At 43.6% G+C, this 15,613-nt stretch overlaps 1 protein-coding gene across 1 annotated transcript in view; it reads left to right on the top strand.

Annotated features, from left to right (window-relative positions):
* Positions 1–4,653: 4,653 nt before the first annotated feature.
* LOC310876117 (netrin receptor UNC5D-like) overlaps positions 4,654–15,613 on the top strand; it is a gene marked incomplete at its 3' end in the record, with an annotated part of 128,234 nt that continues 117,274 nt past the window's right edge. Inside the window, exon 1 of the mRNA XM_083789562.1 lies at positions 4,654–4,782. Within this exon, the coding sequence (XP_083645688.1) occupies positions 4,698–4,782 (85 nt within the window). The 5' untranslated portion in view covers positions 4,654–4,697. The remainder of the gene's footprint in view (positions 4,783–15,613) is intronic.

Here is a 15,613-nt window from a genome sequence, read left to right as displayed (position 1 = left end):
CGACTTGGAACGATGCGAGTTGGAAATGCATGTCCCACCCAGATATGTCTGTGACTGTGTCCCTTTTATGCCCATATGGAGTTTAGCTGTGAGCTGTGCTTTGAATATGGCTAAGGAGGGTGCCTGTCTAAACTGTAATGGGAGTTTATTCCAGGCTGTTGGCCCATAGAAGCAGAAAGCTGCCTCACCGTGTCTTTTAGTTTCCATCCATTTAGGCACCTCAAGCACCTCATAGGGATTGCATTGACAGCTGCAGTAAACCGTTCTAACGGACCTGAAGTGGGGCCGCTGTCTCATGTGGGGGAGTGAAATTTGTAGTCCCAGTGTGTTGTGCACACGTCAGAATGATGTCAGAACAGGTCAGCTCCATATATGGACACTGGGCAGGGGCCCTGTCCAGAACCCAGGAATAGGCCTTTTTGGGGTGGTTCTGGACAACCGTGGGTTCGACCGACTCGACACCGATCACCCATACCCTGTACACCTTAGATCTCCATATACTGTATGGAGCTGACCTGTTCTGACATTCCATATATTGATCGGACCTCATCAAACCTTGTACACTCAAGACATGCTCCTTAAATGGCCAGTACAGAATTCATTCCATGTTGATCTGCCAAAGCGCCAGCGCTCGCCCAGCAGTCTGCCGCCAAAGACGCGGAAGCGTGCACGCTTCTCGCCCTCAGGCGTCGCTGGTATAGACTAATTAAGCAGGTTATGCTTAATGCTTCTCTGTTTCAAATTATAACAGCTGAAATCAATATATAGTATTCCAATATCAACCTGCGGGCAGCATTAAGTGGGGGTGGAGGCCAGTTGCCCATGTATGGGTTATACATCTAAGGAGCACGCATGCACGCACCTACCAATGTGTTTGCTAAGAAAGCAAATTAATTTGCAGTATTGCATTTTCTATGCTGTGTTATGATCCTTATTGCATAGAACAAGCCTAAAGCACTCATTAACTCAACAGCCAACAGAGCCTTGGAAACAGGGCATCAGACGCTGCAAGAGCTCAGTTTTCATTGCATGAGATTAAACTTCCCAGCCATCAAACATAATGCTCCAAAATGAGGAGGAGACAGAGTAGATGGCACTAATTCAGGTGCATTTGCAAGACATTTCCAGCACATGCAGAGAAGAAGACACATGCCTCGGTCCCATCTTGGCACATTTCAGCTGTTTTAGTACAATTTACAATTTAGGAATTTAGCAGACGCTCGTAATCCAGAGTGATTTACAGTAAGCAAGAACAAAAAACATGGTAATGCATCAAATACATTAATTCATCATGAATCATACGTAAGCTAAGAACCTATCCGTGAAACTATGCGTATAAACTATAGAGTGCTACGTATACATACATTCTAAATTACATACAGTACATTGACCTATGCATATACGTAGGTCATCGAGGCTAGGGCAAGTGCAACGGCAAGTGCTATGGGCAGTTTTTGGGCACTTGCATAGATGGAGTCTGAATAGGTGGGTTTTCAGACTATGGCGGAAGATTGGGATTGAGTCTGCAGTTCTGATTGCTATGGGAAGTGCATTCCATAGTTTTGTAGCCAGAAGGGAGAAGCGTTTGGGACGTGTGTTTTGCCTGCATTTTTTGCGAAGGTACTTCCAGCCTCCCTGCGTTGGCTGATCTGAGTGTGCGGGAGGGTTTGTAGGGTCCAATCAGACTTGCAAGATATGGGGGTGCCATACCTTTGGTTGCTTTGAAGGCTAGCATCAGAGTTTTGTACTCTGTGTGTGCAGAGACCGGGAGCCAATGGAGGGAGCGGAGAAGGGGGGAGACATGTGAGCATTTAGGCTGGTTGAAGACCAGGCGAGCTGTAGAATTTTGGATCAATTGGAGTGGCTTAAGTGCACATGCCGGTAGGCCAGTAAGGAGGGAGTTACAATAGTCAAGTTTTGATAAGACTGATGTTTGGATAAGGAGCTGGGCTGATTCCTGAGGTGAGGAAGGGTCTGATACGTCACATGTTATAGAGTGTAAACCAGGGGGGCAGTCAGACAGATTTTTTGTGAAGCCACTAAGGAAATCGGGACTTCCTGAAAGTTCATATAATGGCCTGTTGTGGCGCTGTCATTGGGCCCAAAAAAACCCATAGCCCCATAGAAGTCCATGTATTTGGGCCCAACTTCACCTAGACTGTATTACCTTAATAAACATGGTCATGAATACTTTCTGCTTCCAGTCACTAGTTTAAAGTCTCATTTCTCATGTCATAATATTCTTTTTGGAAAATGATGGTCCCATTTATAAAAGAAAATTACCATAAAGTCGCGTATGTTCTGAGGGGCGTGGCTACTGTTACAGTCTATGATCGGGATCCACCCCCTGTTCGAGTCAAAATAAAAACCAACGAAGAAGAAGGGGGGAAGTCCCGCCTCGTTGTCTGGGCCAGCCAATGACCAGCTGGGCCCAAACGGATCTAGAAATATGGCGACTTACAGCTCAAGGACTGACAGGCTTCATTTTACGTCCATATTAGACCCGGAGAACGCTTTGTCCATATTTTTGTGTGGCTGGTACAGAGCATCTGGATGGGAACCACAAAGTGCGCCCAACGGGTTAGTGTCCTTGAGCAAGTCTCTGAACCCCTAATTGCTCCTGATGTGCAGGTTTCCTCCTCCTATGGTGTATGAATGAGTGTATGCATGGGTGAATGCTATGCACAATCTTTGAAAAGTGCCTTGGATAGAGCGTTGCAGTCCCACCCCCTTTCATGATGACGAGCGGCTGGAAAATAATTTCCCATGCATTTTTCTCATAGACGTTTCAAAAAGTATTTATTTAAAGATCTGTAAGCCTTGGACAAGGTCAACTCGGATCGTGACAAATCATGACAATAAACATAACATTTTGGGCTGAACAAATAATTACAAAGAAGAAAAACAACAACAACAAAAAATCTTCTTTCTAATTATCCGATAATTATCGGTGGGACCTCAACACGGAGAACAGAATGAGCGTAGGAACGGGGGCATATGGGGCTACCCTAAGCCATTCCATCCCAACCAAGCCCTCTCTCTTCTCACAAAAAACTACAAATTGGTGGGGCTTATTCAAAAGAAAAAGACAAAGCATTATTGTGCCTATAGTCAACTGTTGTCACTTCAGTAAACATCATACCTCAGTCTCATCTTCTGGGCATTGGAGCATTGTGTTGGATAGCAGCAGCACTGTTGTCAAGCTTTCTAACAGCCTTGGAGATATAACTGTCCATCCACAATTCACCATTCACCGCCTTCCTGGCACAAAGGCAAGATTCACACCATTAAAGATGACTTCAATGTCAAACATTCACTCTCTCAGTCACCCTCTTCCTCTCACATACTTCCCTTGCTGTGTTTTTGGATGTTGTAGTTCCTTTTCACTGTAAACTAGTCTAAAACTAGTGAAAATTGTAGATCTACAAGCTCACAACATGTCGCGATGTGATGTGTAGTAGTAATGTATGCCAACATTTTGACGATATATTCACACTATAAAAGCAATAATGTGAGAGCAGGCTAGTCCTTACATTAAGTTGCTGGGGGGAAACAAAATAAAGCTTTAATCCTTCTAGGATACTACGTGAGTGCTGGTATTCTTTTCTATAGTCCTTACATTAAAACACCTTAAACATATGTAATTTATCAGTCAGTTTTACACTCAATAGCAGTGCTCCGATCACAAATTGATGTAATTTGTCCACGTGTGGTCCAGCCCTATGGATTTATGGAATGCATGTGCTAACTAAAAAACAACTTAATACTTTGTGACTGAGGATATGAGCATCAAGGCAATATTTTAAATACTTTATTGACACATTGTATTAGCACAATCCGTAGGGCAGGACCACATTATGGGCACATTTCCCTATAAGTGAAAGATTAACCATTTCTATGATATATAATATTTAAGGTGTTTTTAGTTGTAGTTATAGAGCCGAGGCAAGTATAATGTATTAATACACTGACTCTTATTGGCCAGGGATCCTTTTCATAATATTCATAAGCTTAGTTCAAAGTAACTTTAGTAACTTAAGATAACAAATAATTGCAGAATTTGCAGTGGAGTAGAAAGTTAATTGAAAATGGAATGTGGTCGGTCTATATCTCTCTCGCTCTCTCTCTCAACAGACCCACAGGTGTCTCTCTCTCTCACACACACACACACACACACACACACACACACACACACACACACACACACACACACACACACACACACACACACACAATCTCTCTACAACATGCACTACAATACTTTTCTCTGAGATGTATAGTGAAGTATGGAAACTGAAGATTCTGTCTGTCTGTCTGTCTGTCTGTCTCCCTCTCTCTCTCCCCCTCTCCCCCTCTCCCCCTCTCTCTCTCTCTCTCTCTCTCTCTCTCTCTCTCCCTCCCCCCCCCCCCACGTACAGACAGTGCATGCATCCATCCAATCCATCTGGCTCCGGAGAGCCACACACACACGACACACCCCGCGACGACTCCTCCACATCTCTTCTCTCAGCACCACGATTTCCAACCAGACGTCGCATGGGTGTCTCGCTTTTCCTGAATTAGTCAGATTATGTTAATGATATACACAGTTAAAGCGTTCTAACCCGGGCCGTGAAGACTGAAGAGGAACCGCCAGCCCGACAAGAACGCCATGCAGGTCCGAGTCGACGGGGAGCGGAAGCAGCGGATCAGCAGTGATGGGACACTTTCCAGCGTTAAGTTGTGGCTTCTTCCTCGCGTTTCTTCTCTGCCTGCTGCAGGTCCCTGCCACCTCAGCACGAGGTAAGGCTAAAGGCGCAGTTTAAAATGTTATTTATTGAACACAGTGTGGTTCTCGACTCGAAGTGGTACCCGAACAGGTCCAGGGACTGTCAGGTTTCATTGAGGGCGCTCCAAATGGACCCTTAAGTTACAGAATGTGTACTAACGCACTGGACCAGGGCTACGTGGGCTACAGTGCAGTGTGTAACTAACTGTGAGAGTAACTACAAATTCAACCAGATCTCTCAGAGTTATTTATGGTGGTCCTTTACATTAATACAATATTTTAGTGTATGTGACTGACTGTGAATGAGTCCATTTCATACTCGACCCAACTTCCCAAGGACTGCCTCCTACAATTCCAACATTTTATTATTTATTGTGAATGTATAGAAGTCACAGTGAATTACATCACCTTCTATATGACGCCTAAATCAAAGTTTTAGTGGTGCGGAGCGTCACACACTAATTGCAGTGGAGAGATAAAGATGCTTAGTTTGATTAGCATCAGTTCATATCGTTTTAAGTGGGCTAGTAATTATAGGAAGGTAACTGTGTGGAGCTAGTTGACAGGTGTGAGTCATAAAGCCTAATTATGCTCTGAATGAATGGCTTAACACTTCTAAAGACTGGACAGTTGGTCTCCCTAAAGCTGTCATATGGCTCGTAGCTTCATTACAGCATTATTTCATTGAGCTTCATCAATTCCTGTGAATGACATTGGTGTTTTTATAACAGTAGTATTGCATTACTTTGAACTTGTTTTCCTGTAGGCTAAAGTCACTTTCAATATTGGTAGTTGTAGATAGTGGGCTTGTTTATAGTTGCTTATTGGGCTTGCTGTTTAATGTTTGTTTAAAAATCACACCCGTGTGAAGTAATTGGTGCAACTCTGTGTGGGGGTCCCCGGAACTTCCAGACCCACAGGAAGGCGCCCAGGCTACCGGCCCGGTTCTGCCGAGCCGCTTCGTGTCCGAAACGTACAGTACAGGGGGTCCCTGTACTGTACTGTAGTGTACTGTTCTGTCACACCCGAAACCATCATATACAGTTAATATGTGACACTTGGTTGTGAAAACCAACCAAACGCTATTTTCGTGCTCGGACAGATATTTTGTGCTCGGACAGACCCAGCCAGCCAGCCAGCCAGCCAGCCAGGGACAGACCCAGAGACACACAAAGCTCCGTAACGAAGTGGTTGCACCATTTAAAAAACAGTTGACCCCCCCAAATTAATATGTATTTTATTTGTCTGAAGACCCCTGGCGACACTGATTTCGATAGGCTGTAGGCCTACAGCTGAGCATGCTGTAGTGTGAAGCTCAAGCCACTGCCAGCATAAATGGGTATTCCATCTGCTTTGTAACGCCACTGCATTGTACATGGTCACTTCTACCCCAAACATCTCATGTTTGATATTAACAGTCCTGGGCTGAAGTCGTGCATTCATTTAGCTGAGTGGGAAGAGAGACCTTCTGGGAATAATAATAATACATAAATAAATAGTCTCAGTTTCACACCCTGGCCTGCCTTATTCTGTGTGCCGAAGTGTATATTTCCATTTCTTTTTCTTATGTATTTAGAGTAGCCAATTATTTAGTATCCCTTTTTCTCCCAATGTAGTCGTTATATGCCAATTAATTTGGCACTGCTACCCGTGAGGAGCCCCTAGTGCCTCTGTACTCTGTCCTACATTCCCCAATGACAGGCTCTGCCCCCTCAGCCTTTACAAGTACATGTAGTGACAGATATCACCCTTACTGTCTGCTGTGTTGCTTTTCGATGTGTACACTGTGTAATTTTATAGAGATGTGGGGCTGTATTTTGCGTGTCTTAACCCCTTTTGGTGTTAGCATTATGTTATGCTTTATCTATTGAAAAATAGCAGCCACCGAGTGGCGCGCTATACAAGCTTGTAGGTCTGCTATTTGTGAAAAATCGAAGAACGACTGTCATAGAAACATGGCATTTTCAGAAAACTGTCAGGATATAGAAGACATATTTAGAATCTGATCTCACGTCAAAATGGGTCAACTACCGGCTGTTAAAATACAGCCCGTGGAATCTAAAGAGCACAAAGCACCTTTCTGAATGTACCAAGTATCGCGAGACTTGAGACTTCCCACTGTTTCCTGTCTGTCAGTGTCAGTCAAATCTTGCGATACCTCCGAGCCAGAAAACATACCTGCTGCTGTAAAATTATATAGGCTACTGTGCAAACTAGGGATGCCAAACGACTCATATTTGGCCAATCGACGAATCGAGGCCGAAAATCGACGTGTCGAACGACTTTTTTCCTTTTTTTTCATTATTTTTATATTTTTGTTGTTGCTGCGCAGCAGTTGAGGAGAACGCAACTATGCATTCCTTTAAGCAACACAACTTCTGCAGCTGCATCCATATGTTTAGAATTTGCATCAATGATCAAATCCCAATAATAAAAAATTAACTTTATTTTGTAAAGGAGCAGCGGTGCTATCTGCTAGTAGTCCCAACTCTCAAGTGTCTGCAGCCTGTCACGAGCCCCGTAATGAACGCACGTTGTTCCGTATTTTAATGTCGGGTCGGAGAATAAATACAGTATGAATGACGGCGGGATTTATTTGACAACTCTGTCCTGCTTTCTTCACGAGAGAAGAGCGCTCACCACTGCTAATATGGTAGCAGACCTGTGGCTGTCAGTTCACTTTACGGCATGTGTAGACTGTATATGAGGGGCGCGTTCGGCTATGCGCACCGGGAATGTGGTCAGTTTGTTGAGTGTGGTGGGCGGTGACGTCACAGAGTGCGTTCAGTGTGCCTTATTTACGAACGACCAGTTACAACACACCATTCACACTGAGCAACCCTACCCTGAGGGTAGGGTTGCTCAGTGCGTGCACTCGGCACACCCGGTGCGTAGCGCACTGGATTTTCGAACGACAACGCACTGAGTGCACTGAATAAACGAACGACAAGAGAGCACACCAGTGCGTTCAGGGCGCATTTCCGAACGCGCCCAAAATGTGAACCTGGGTCTGGGTCTGGGAAGCAGAGCTGCAGCCATTGGCTCATGATACGAGCACACGACCAATGGGACAGATCATTCAGTGTTGCTAAGATACCACCCCCCACCAAACACACACACACACCCCCTTGGACGATGGGGTCTATTCTCAAACTCAGAGCCACAGCGCTCTGCTCAAAGTTAATTTGCATGTGACGAGCCACTGACAGGCGCAGCACAGCAGTGTCACACAGACAAACGCGTACCTCTCCCATTTGGAAAACATTTGAAACGGCAACGTTTATAACATTTTACATTATTAAAAAAATATAATACAAATAAAAACGATTTTTCGACTCATACGTTTTGAGTCGCGGGAGGCATGAGTCGAAAATCGAGTCGATTTTCAACTTTTTTCAACATCCCTAGTGCAAACAACCTGTGATATGTCTTCTTTTATATTCCTGAACCGATTATATGACAAAGGTCTCAATTGTTCAGAAATAATGTTTGTTAATAATATGAGCTGGTCCAGCCGGCTCCTTTCACTGCCATGCATTCATTGAACTTCCGGTGTGAGTTTTGGCTCCCATGAAAGTGTCCATGAAAGTGTCATGGTGCAGCCCAGGAACATGACCATTTCCTTTCCTTCTCTAAGCTTCCTTGCTTCCAGGCTGCTTCCCTACCTCCTTCACAGGTGTTATCGTTGGTACTAATTAAGGCTCTGTTCCATTTAGTGTGCAGTGGTCCCATAGAGTATTAAAAGGATAGAGACGGGGGGCTTGAGTGGTCTTCAAACTTGTTTTAATTTCAAGGACCTTCATAACACTGAGTGTACAAATGGAACCAAATGAACCCTCCATTTGGATCAATACGGTTAATTTGCATAATAATAAATGCGTGTTCTGATCTTAAATCCCTTTATTTTAGATAGTTTTTAGTAATAGTACAAAAACATTACAGAGACTGTAGTTGTCACTGTACAATACTTTAAAACAGTTGTCATGTTGCACACATGCCTAAAATTGCTCTTATTTGCGCCGCCCAGCTTGTCACACTCCAGGCTGCATGAACAGCGCTCGGGCTCTGTTTTCTGCCCCCTCAATGTCCCTGTACTTCAATGGCTAGTTGGCTACAACGGTAGCTTTGTGGTAGTCAAAATGTAAGCGAGTGACAGCGAGACGAGATTAACACATGTCGACCGTATCAATGCAGAGACCTACTTGGCATTATTAAATCCATTATTGGCCATTTGGCCTGGAGGGAGAACGTTTACAGCCGCCGCCGCTTCCTCCTCCTCCTCCTCCTCCTATCCTATTCATCTTTTCCGTCTGAGCCTGAGGCAGCGCCGTTTAGATGAGAGAGTTGTGACAACTCTGTTCACTTCATGGGGCCACAGGGCCACTGACTATAGCTGTCACTGCATGGGTCACATGACCGTGCCCTCTCGCTGACGGCACTCTCTCTGTAAAAGTCTGAGGCTGCGCTCGCCAAGATGGGGCCGCCCGTGTGTTATGATTATCAAACTACTATGTTTCTACAATGATTCCTACGTGGATTTTATTGTTTATAACGTGGGATGAGGTCTGATGCGGCCATGCAAAATGTTTGTGGTGATGGACCACAATGAACCCTGAGGCCGTTCATGTCCTTAAATGGTGTTTTAACAAAATAAACACAGTTCAGCACCAGCAAGGAACTGGATTGTGCAAGCCACCTGCTTTGTTAACCTATTAACAAACATGAATTTACACTGATGTTAGTGCTGTCCAACATGACTAAAGTTATCTATGAAATCTATGAAAAGGTTCAATCTGCAACATAATGTTATACAAATGTGGTGGGGATCCCTGATTCATCTGTTCCTCGGCTAAGCGGTACATGACTACATGTCCTGAAAAACTTTAAAGTTCCCTGCCAGTGCCACTGTACCCCAAGAAGTCAAACGGTTGAGTGATACTCGCTCACCTGACAGCTCGCTTGTTGGTGCCGCTTGTCCACTTTAGATGGCCCACCCTGTCGTTTGAACTGTTTTTTTTTTTGCAGACTCACCCTTTTACGTCTTGAGTTTGAGAACTGCATTCCTGGAGTGCGGAAGTGCCCGGGAAGGCATTTTGGGGAGTGAGATTGTGTTGTCGTCATAGACATAGAAAGGTAGACACCTCTTCCACTCTGGGGAGAATGGCCTCAAGAGAGGGCAAGCTTCTGCGTTGGCGCTTCACAGAAGTTTCCGCGCGCGTCACAGAGCAGATGTTCAGGTCTGACAAGTCCTGGAAAAGATGTGCTGTGATTGGCCAGTAGTCACTTGAGTGGCAGCGTGGCGTAGCGTGCCGTGCGCACTTCCGGCACACTTCCGACCAGAGTGTAAATTGTTCCGCCTCCCCGTCGACACACATTGCTCCAACAAACTGCAGCGGCCAATGAGGCATCTATTTTTTTAGTTTAATATCTATGGTTGTCATAGTCATAGCACCACATACTGGTAGCAGGAAGTTATAGTTCCTACTTCCTACACAATGTAATTTGAAGATGGTGAAGGTTTAAATAGTGTAGCCTCGGTACCCAGGCTTTTATTTTCGTTTGCATTCGGCTCAGGATAGTGTTGCTCATGACTTACTTTCATTTAGTTTTGTATTATTTTGAAACTAGCTGCTGCTCAGGTCAGCCTGCAGTAGGAATCAATATTTTTCCTCTCCCTATTTTGCTAAGAATAACAATGAATCTATTCTCTCAAATTCACGTTCATTTCTTTACTGTATGTCATGCAAATGGCTGATATTACGATCCGTTTTGTAATATCATGTGGGGTTTTCACAAAGATTGTATCAAACACTGATAAACGTATGCCTCTGAAGATGAAAACGGGAGCAGTTTTGACACACGTTTCATGTTTCTTTGGTGAATAGCCAGCTATGCAACGTCAGACTCAGACCACACAGTAAGTGAGCAGACGGGGAAAATGAAAGAAAGAGAGTGTTTGTTATATAGGGTTATAATGGAATTGTGGAAAGCAATGTTTTATTTATTGTAAATATGACTAGTATACGCAACCATCTCATGCTGTAGCTGTGATTTAACTGACATTTCGTGTGAGAGTCATTTCTGAAAGCAGCCAGGCTGGAATCCACTGTTGTCCCTCTGCTGTTGGATATGGACAAATACCACCAATGCATTATTCAACGAAACCCCATTTCTTTACACCCCCCCCCCCCACACACCCGAACGACCCCCTCACTGACACTTATGCACGCACACACACACACGCACGCACGCGCACACAAGAACACTTTACTTCTTATTTCTTTGCATTTTTTAACCTTAATTTGTAAGCTTATGTTGCATAAAACCAGCATGCAACTAAATCAGGCTTATAACTCTATCCATAACCCCTAAAAATCCAATCGACTTTATTTATATAGCGCATTTTACAACACAAGGTTTACAAAGTGCTCCACAGAAAATCAAACGCTAAATACACTGTAAAGCTAAAACATAGACACAGACACTTTAACCATATAACAAATTTTGTCTTGTGACGACCAGTAAAATTGTCCTTAGATTTATCTCTCAATTTCTACCACACCTGTGGGGACACTTTGTCCTAACGCGCACGCACACACGGGTAGTGCTGTCACGACTACAAATTTAAGTTTATGATTAATTTCCATGCAAATAATTGTAATTAACAATTTAATAGTTTTTTGACACATTTAATACTTTTGTATTTGTCTTTCCAAAAAATGTACAAAAGAGCAAAAGATTGCTTGTCCGTGACGTGTTGTGAACTTGTAGATCTGCTATTTCTCCTATTTTTGAATTTGTGTGTATACTATTTATTTTTTAATAATTGCAATTTGGCTATTATGTAATTTGTGACAGGACTATGCACACTCATGCACACACATTTCCTTTCCAAGCCTTTCTTCCTCAATTACAGGCAGAATTAAGCTCCAACAAACGGGCCACTAAGAGTAGCATGTAACAGGGTCGTTAACATTAAAAATAGAACACTACTGTACTGAAATGGCATTAATAGAATACATTATTCATCAATTACCTTGCACGTATTAAAGAGTTAAGACCACATGTATTTTTTAGAGGCATCGGACCCATATATCATACCAATTGTTTATGCACGATTGAATTTGAGGTCCTGTGGGATAAGATTTGGTAAAGTGGTTGGTCATTGTATAAAATATTCCCTGGTGATTTAGCATTGATTGGAGCACTATCTCATCTGTCATAGATGCTGTAACAACAAGTCTCATTGTTTTTGTGGTGAATAGATTTCCACATTTCCCCATTGTTCCATTGTAGGAAGTAAATACATGTTTGTGTTCATTTCTGTTATGCAATCTATCTGTCATGCCTGATTTCCCATATTCCTTATTTATGTTTAAGATAGCATTGCTGGTATAATGCACTTAGTGTGTGCACTGCACAGCTTGTGTGTTCTACAGTTATAAATACGGTCACCCTGCATATTGTGCCTAGAGAGAGGGTGTCAAGTGTTGTCACTTCAGTAAACCTCAGTCATTTAGTACCTCAGTCTCATCTCCTGGGCCTTGGAGCATTGTGTTGGATGGATTGATGTGGATGGACTGGTGTGGATGGACAGATGGACAGATAACTGTCCATCCACAATTCACCATTCACTGCCTGCCTGGCACACTCAAGGGCAATGCCACAAAGGCAAGATTCACACCATTACAGATGACTTCAATGTCTAACCTTCACTCTCGTAGTCACTCTCTTTCTCTATCATAATGTGTGAATTCATGCGACCGGGATGCTTTACCAGGCTAGGTCTGTCTCATTTGTAGCCACCTATTCTTGCAATTGGTCACAGCACGGTCACGTCACGGTCACTCACTCATGCCGATCACGTGTTTGGACGTGATTCTCAGTTCTTTTATTTTTCTTTTTGCACTAGGTGGTGCTCTTGGCTAACCTTTGATCCACTGATCCAACTACCAATGCAGCAAAGGAGAATGAAAAGAAAGCACGTGGTCGCAAAAATACTACTATTACCGCTGCACCACTACTATTTATACAGTAGTGCAGGTGTTAACAATTTACACAATTACAATTTAGGCACTCTGGATGCTTAATCCAGAGTGATTTACAGTAAGCAGGGTAAACACCAGGTAATACGTCAAATGCATAGAAAAAAATATAATCTGTCGGTCAACAAATTAATTAATTGATACATAAGCCTTTCCATACAATTTACAATTTACAATTTAGGCATTTAGCAGACGCTCTTAATCCAGAGCGATTTACATTAAGCAAGAACAAAAGCATGGGAATACATCACATAAAAGCATTTATCATAAAACATGCATAAGCTAAGAAAGTAACAGTGGAATATCTATATAATGAAACTATACATATATACTACTATGCTATACATATGTACTATGGCGTGCTATGACTATATACGTACAATGCAATTATAGTGCTGTCTACATAACATGCTATAGGTCTGTATCAAATGCTATCTTAGTCTACGGAAGTGCTATCTAAGGGGGTAGGGTAAGTACTATGGGACATGATGGAGTCTGAAAAGGTGGGTTTTCAGACTACGGCGGAAGATTGGGAGTGATGCTGCAGTTCTGACTGCAATGGGAAGTGCATTCCACAGTTTTGGAGCCAGAAGGGAGAAGAGTCTGGGACGTGTGGAGCGTTGTCCCGGCGTTTTTAGTGAGGGTACTTCCAGCTTCCCTGCGTTGGCTGATCTGAGTGCGCGGGAGGGTTTGTAGGGTTCAATCATACTTGCAAGATATGGGGGAGCCATACCTTTGGTTGCTTTGAATGCCAGCATCAGAGTTTTATATTCTGTGCGGGCAGCGACCGGGAGCCGGGGGAGACATGTGAGAATTTTGGCTGGTTGAAGACCAAGCAAGCTGCAGCATTTTGGATCAGCTGGAGAGGCTTAAGTGCGCATGCTGGTAGGCCAGTAAGGAGGGAGTTACAATAGTCGAGTTTTGACAAGACTGTTGTCTGGATTAGGAGCTGGGCTGATTCCTGGGTGAGGAACGGTCTAATTCGTCGTATGTTATAGAGTGTGAACCTACATGATCGAGTGACAGCTGTGATGTGAGTTTTGAACGAGAGCTGACTGTCCAGGACAACACCAAGATTCCTGGCTGTTGGGACAGACGTTACCAGGGCGTTGTCTACGGAAATAGTTAGCTCCCGCATAGGGCAGGACTTAGCTGGGAAGAAGAGAAGCTCAGTCTTGTCTGGGTTCAGCTTGAGGTGGTTGGAGGACATCCACTGTGAGATGTCAGCCAGGCATGCAGTGATGCGCTCTTCCACCTGAGTGGCAGAGGGGGGGAAGGATAAAAACAGTTGTGTGTCATCGGCGTAGCAGTGATAGGATATATTGTGAGCAGAGATGATAGCGCCAAGGGATTTAGTGTACAGTGAGAAAAGGAGGGGACCAAGTACAGATCCCTGTGGGACCCCAGTTTGGGGATGATAACAGACCTTTCCAGGAAACCTGGTAGGTCCGGTCGGTGAGGTAGGAGGAGAACCACTTTAGTGCCGTTCCACCGATGCCTAGATCCGCTAGGGTGTCTAGGAGCAGCTTGTGGTTCACTGTGTCAAATGCTGCCGATAGGTCTAGGAGAATCAGTACTGCAGAGTGGGAAGCAGCTTGGGCAGCATGTAGTGCTTCTGTGACTGCCAGCAGGGCAGTTTCTGTGGAGTGGGCTTTCTTGAATCCGGACTGGTTGGGATCCAGCAGGTTGTTCTGTGAGAGATGGAGAGAGAGCTGGTTGGAGACAACACGTTCAATGGTTTTAGAAATAAGCCTGCAAGGTGCTACAGCAAGTGATGTGGGCTATGGTGGAGTCTGAGTTTTCTTCAGCAGTGGTGGAAAGTAGTACATTATACTTAACACTTTCAGGGCTTTAAATTGTTTAATCCAGGGTTCCACCGCGCGTAATACACTAAACCTGCTATTTGTTTAATGCGTTTAATTTGCCTTTTTAAAATAATGAAAGAGAAACAGCAGATTTGTCCCGGACCTGGTGACGAGGCCGTCGCGTTATGATGAAGAAACCGGAAATCAAGTCATCCTCTGGGCTGCTAGGGCTTCTGGGAAATTGAGCCCAATGCATGTGAACGGGCCGTTTGTTTAGACTACAACATGCTGTGCACTGTGGTTTCGTTTCGCATTGTCATGGCCGCTGGTGCTTCTGATCATAACAAACCAACGGGCCATTGCGGATTCTCGTGGTTGAAAGCTGCAAATATTTCTCTAAAGGTAATGAAACAATCTCGGCAGCGTAGAATATTGGATTAAATAGCGGGGAACGTGGTTTATGCAGTAAGACTTTTAATGTACTTAAGTACAATATTGAGATATTTGCACTTGTGTATTTCCAATATTTTTACTTCTACTCTACACTACATATTGATTCCAAATATTGTACTTTTACTCCACTAAATGTATTTGAAAACTTTAGTTAATAGTTACTTTGTAGATTTTGATTATTATTACAAAACATACCACCACTGGTCTTCAGGCTACATGTATTGTTGTTTGTTTGTCAATAACAGCAGGCATCTGTCCCCTCAGAGAGAATATAAAGATCAAAGTTAGATCAATAAGAATGCACTTAGATCCAGTAACACAATCTCTTTGTGTTTGTCCCACAAGGTACCAATTTTATTAAAACGGCATCATCACAGCCAAGCAATAGCCTTTGTTATAGTCTATTGTTTTATTAATTTAAAGCCTCATCAATAAAATGCGAGGAGTGGTATGCATTGATATAAACCCTTCTCAGATAATACAGACCATCGGAGCATGTCATAATACTGTAGATGGGTCCACATTCACTGAAAATATCAGAT

Source organism: Protomyctophum parallelum, assembly GCF_964188405.1.
Source record: "Protomyctophum parallelum genome assembly, chromosome: 18".
Taxonomy (NCBI): domain Eukaryota; kingdom Metazoa; phylum Chordata; class Actinopteri; order Myctophiformes; family Myctophidae; genus Protomyctophum; species Protomyctophum parallelum.
This window is presented reverse-complemented; position numbering and strand designations above follow the sequence as displayed.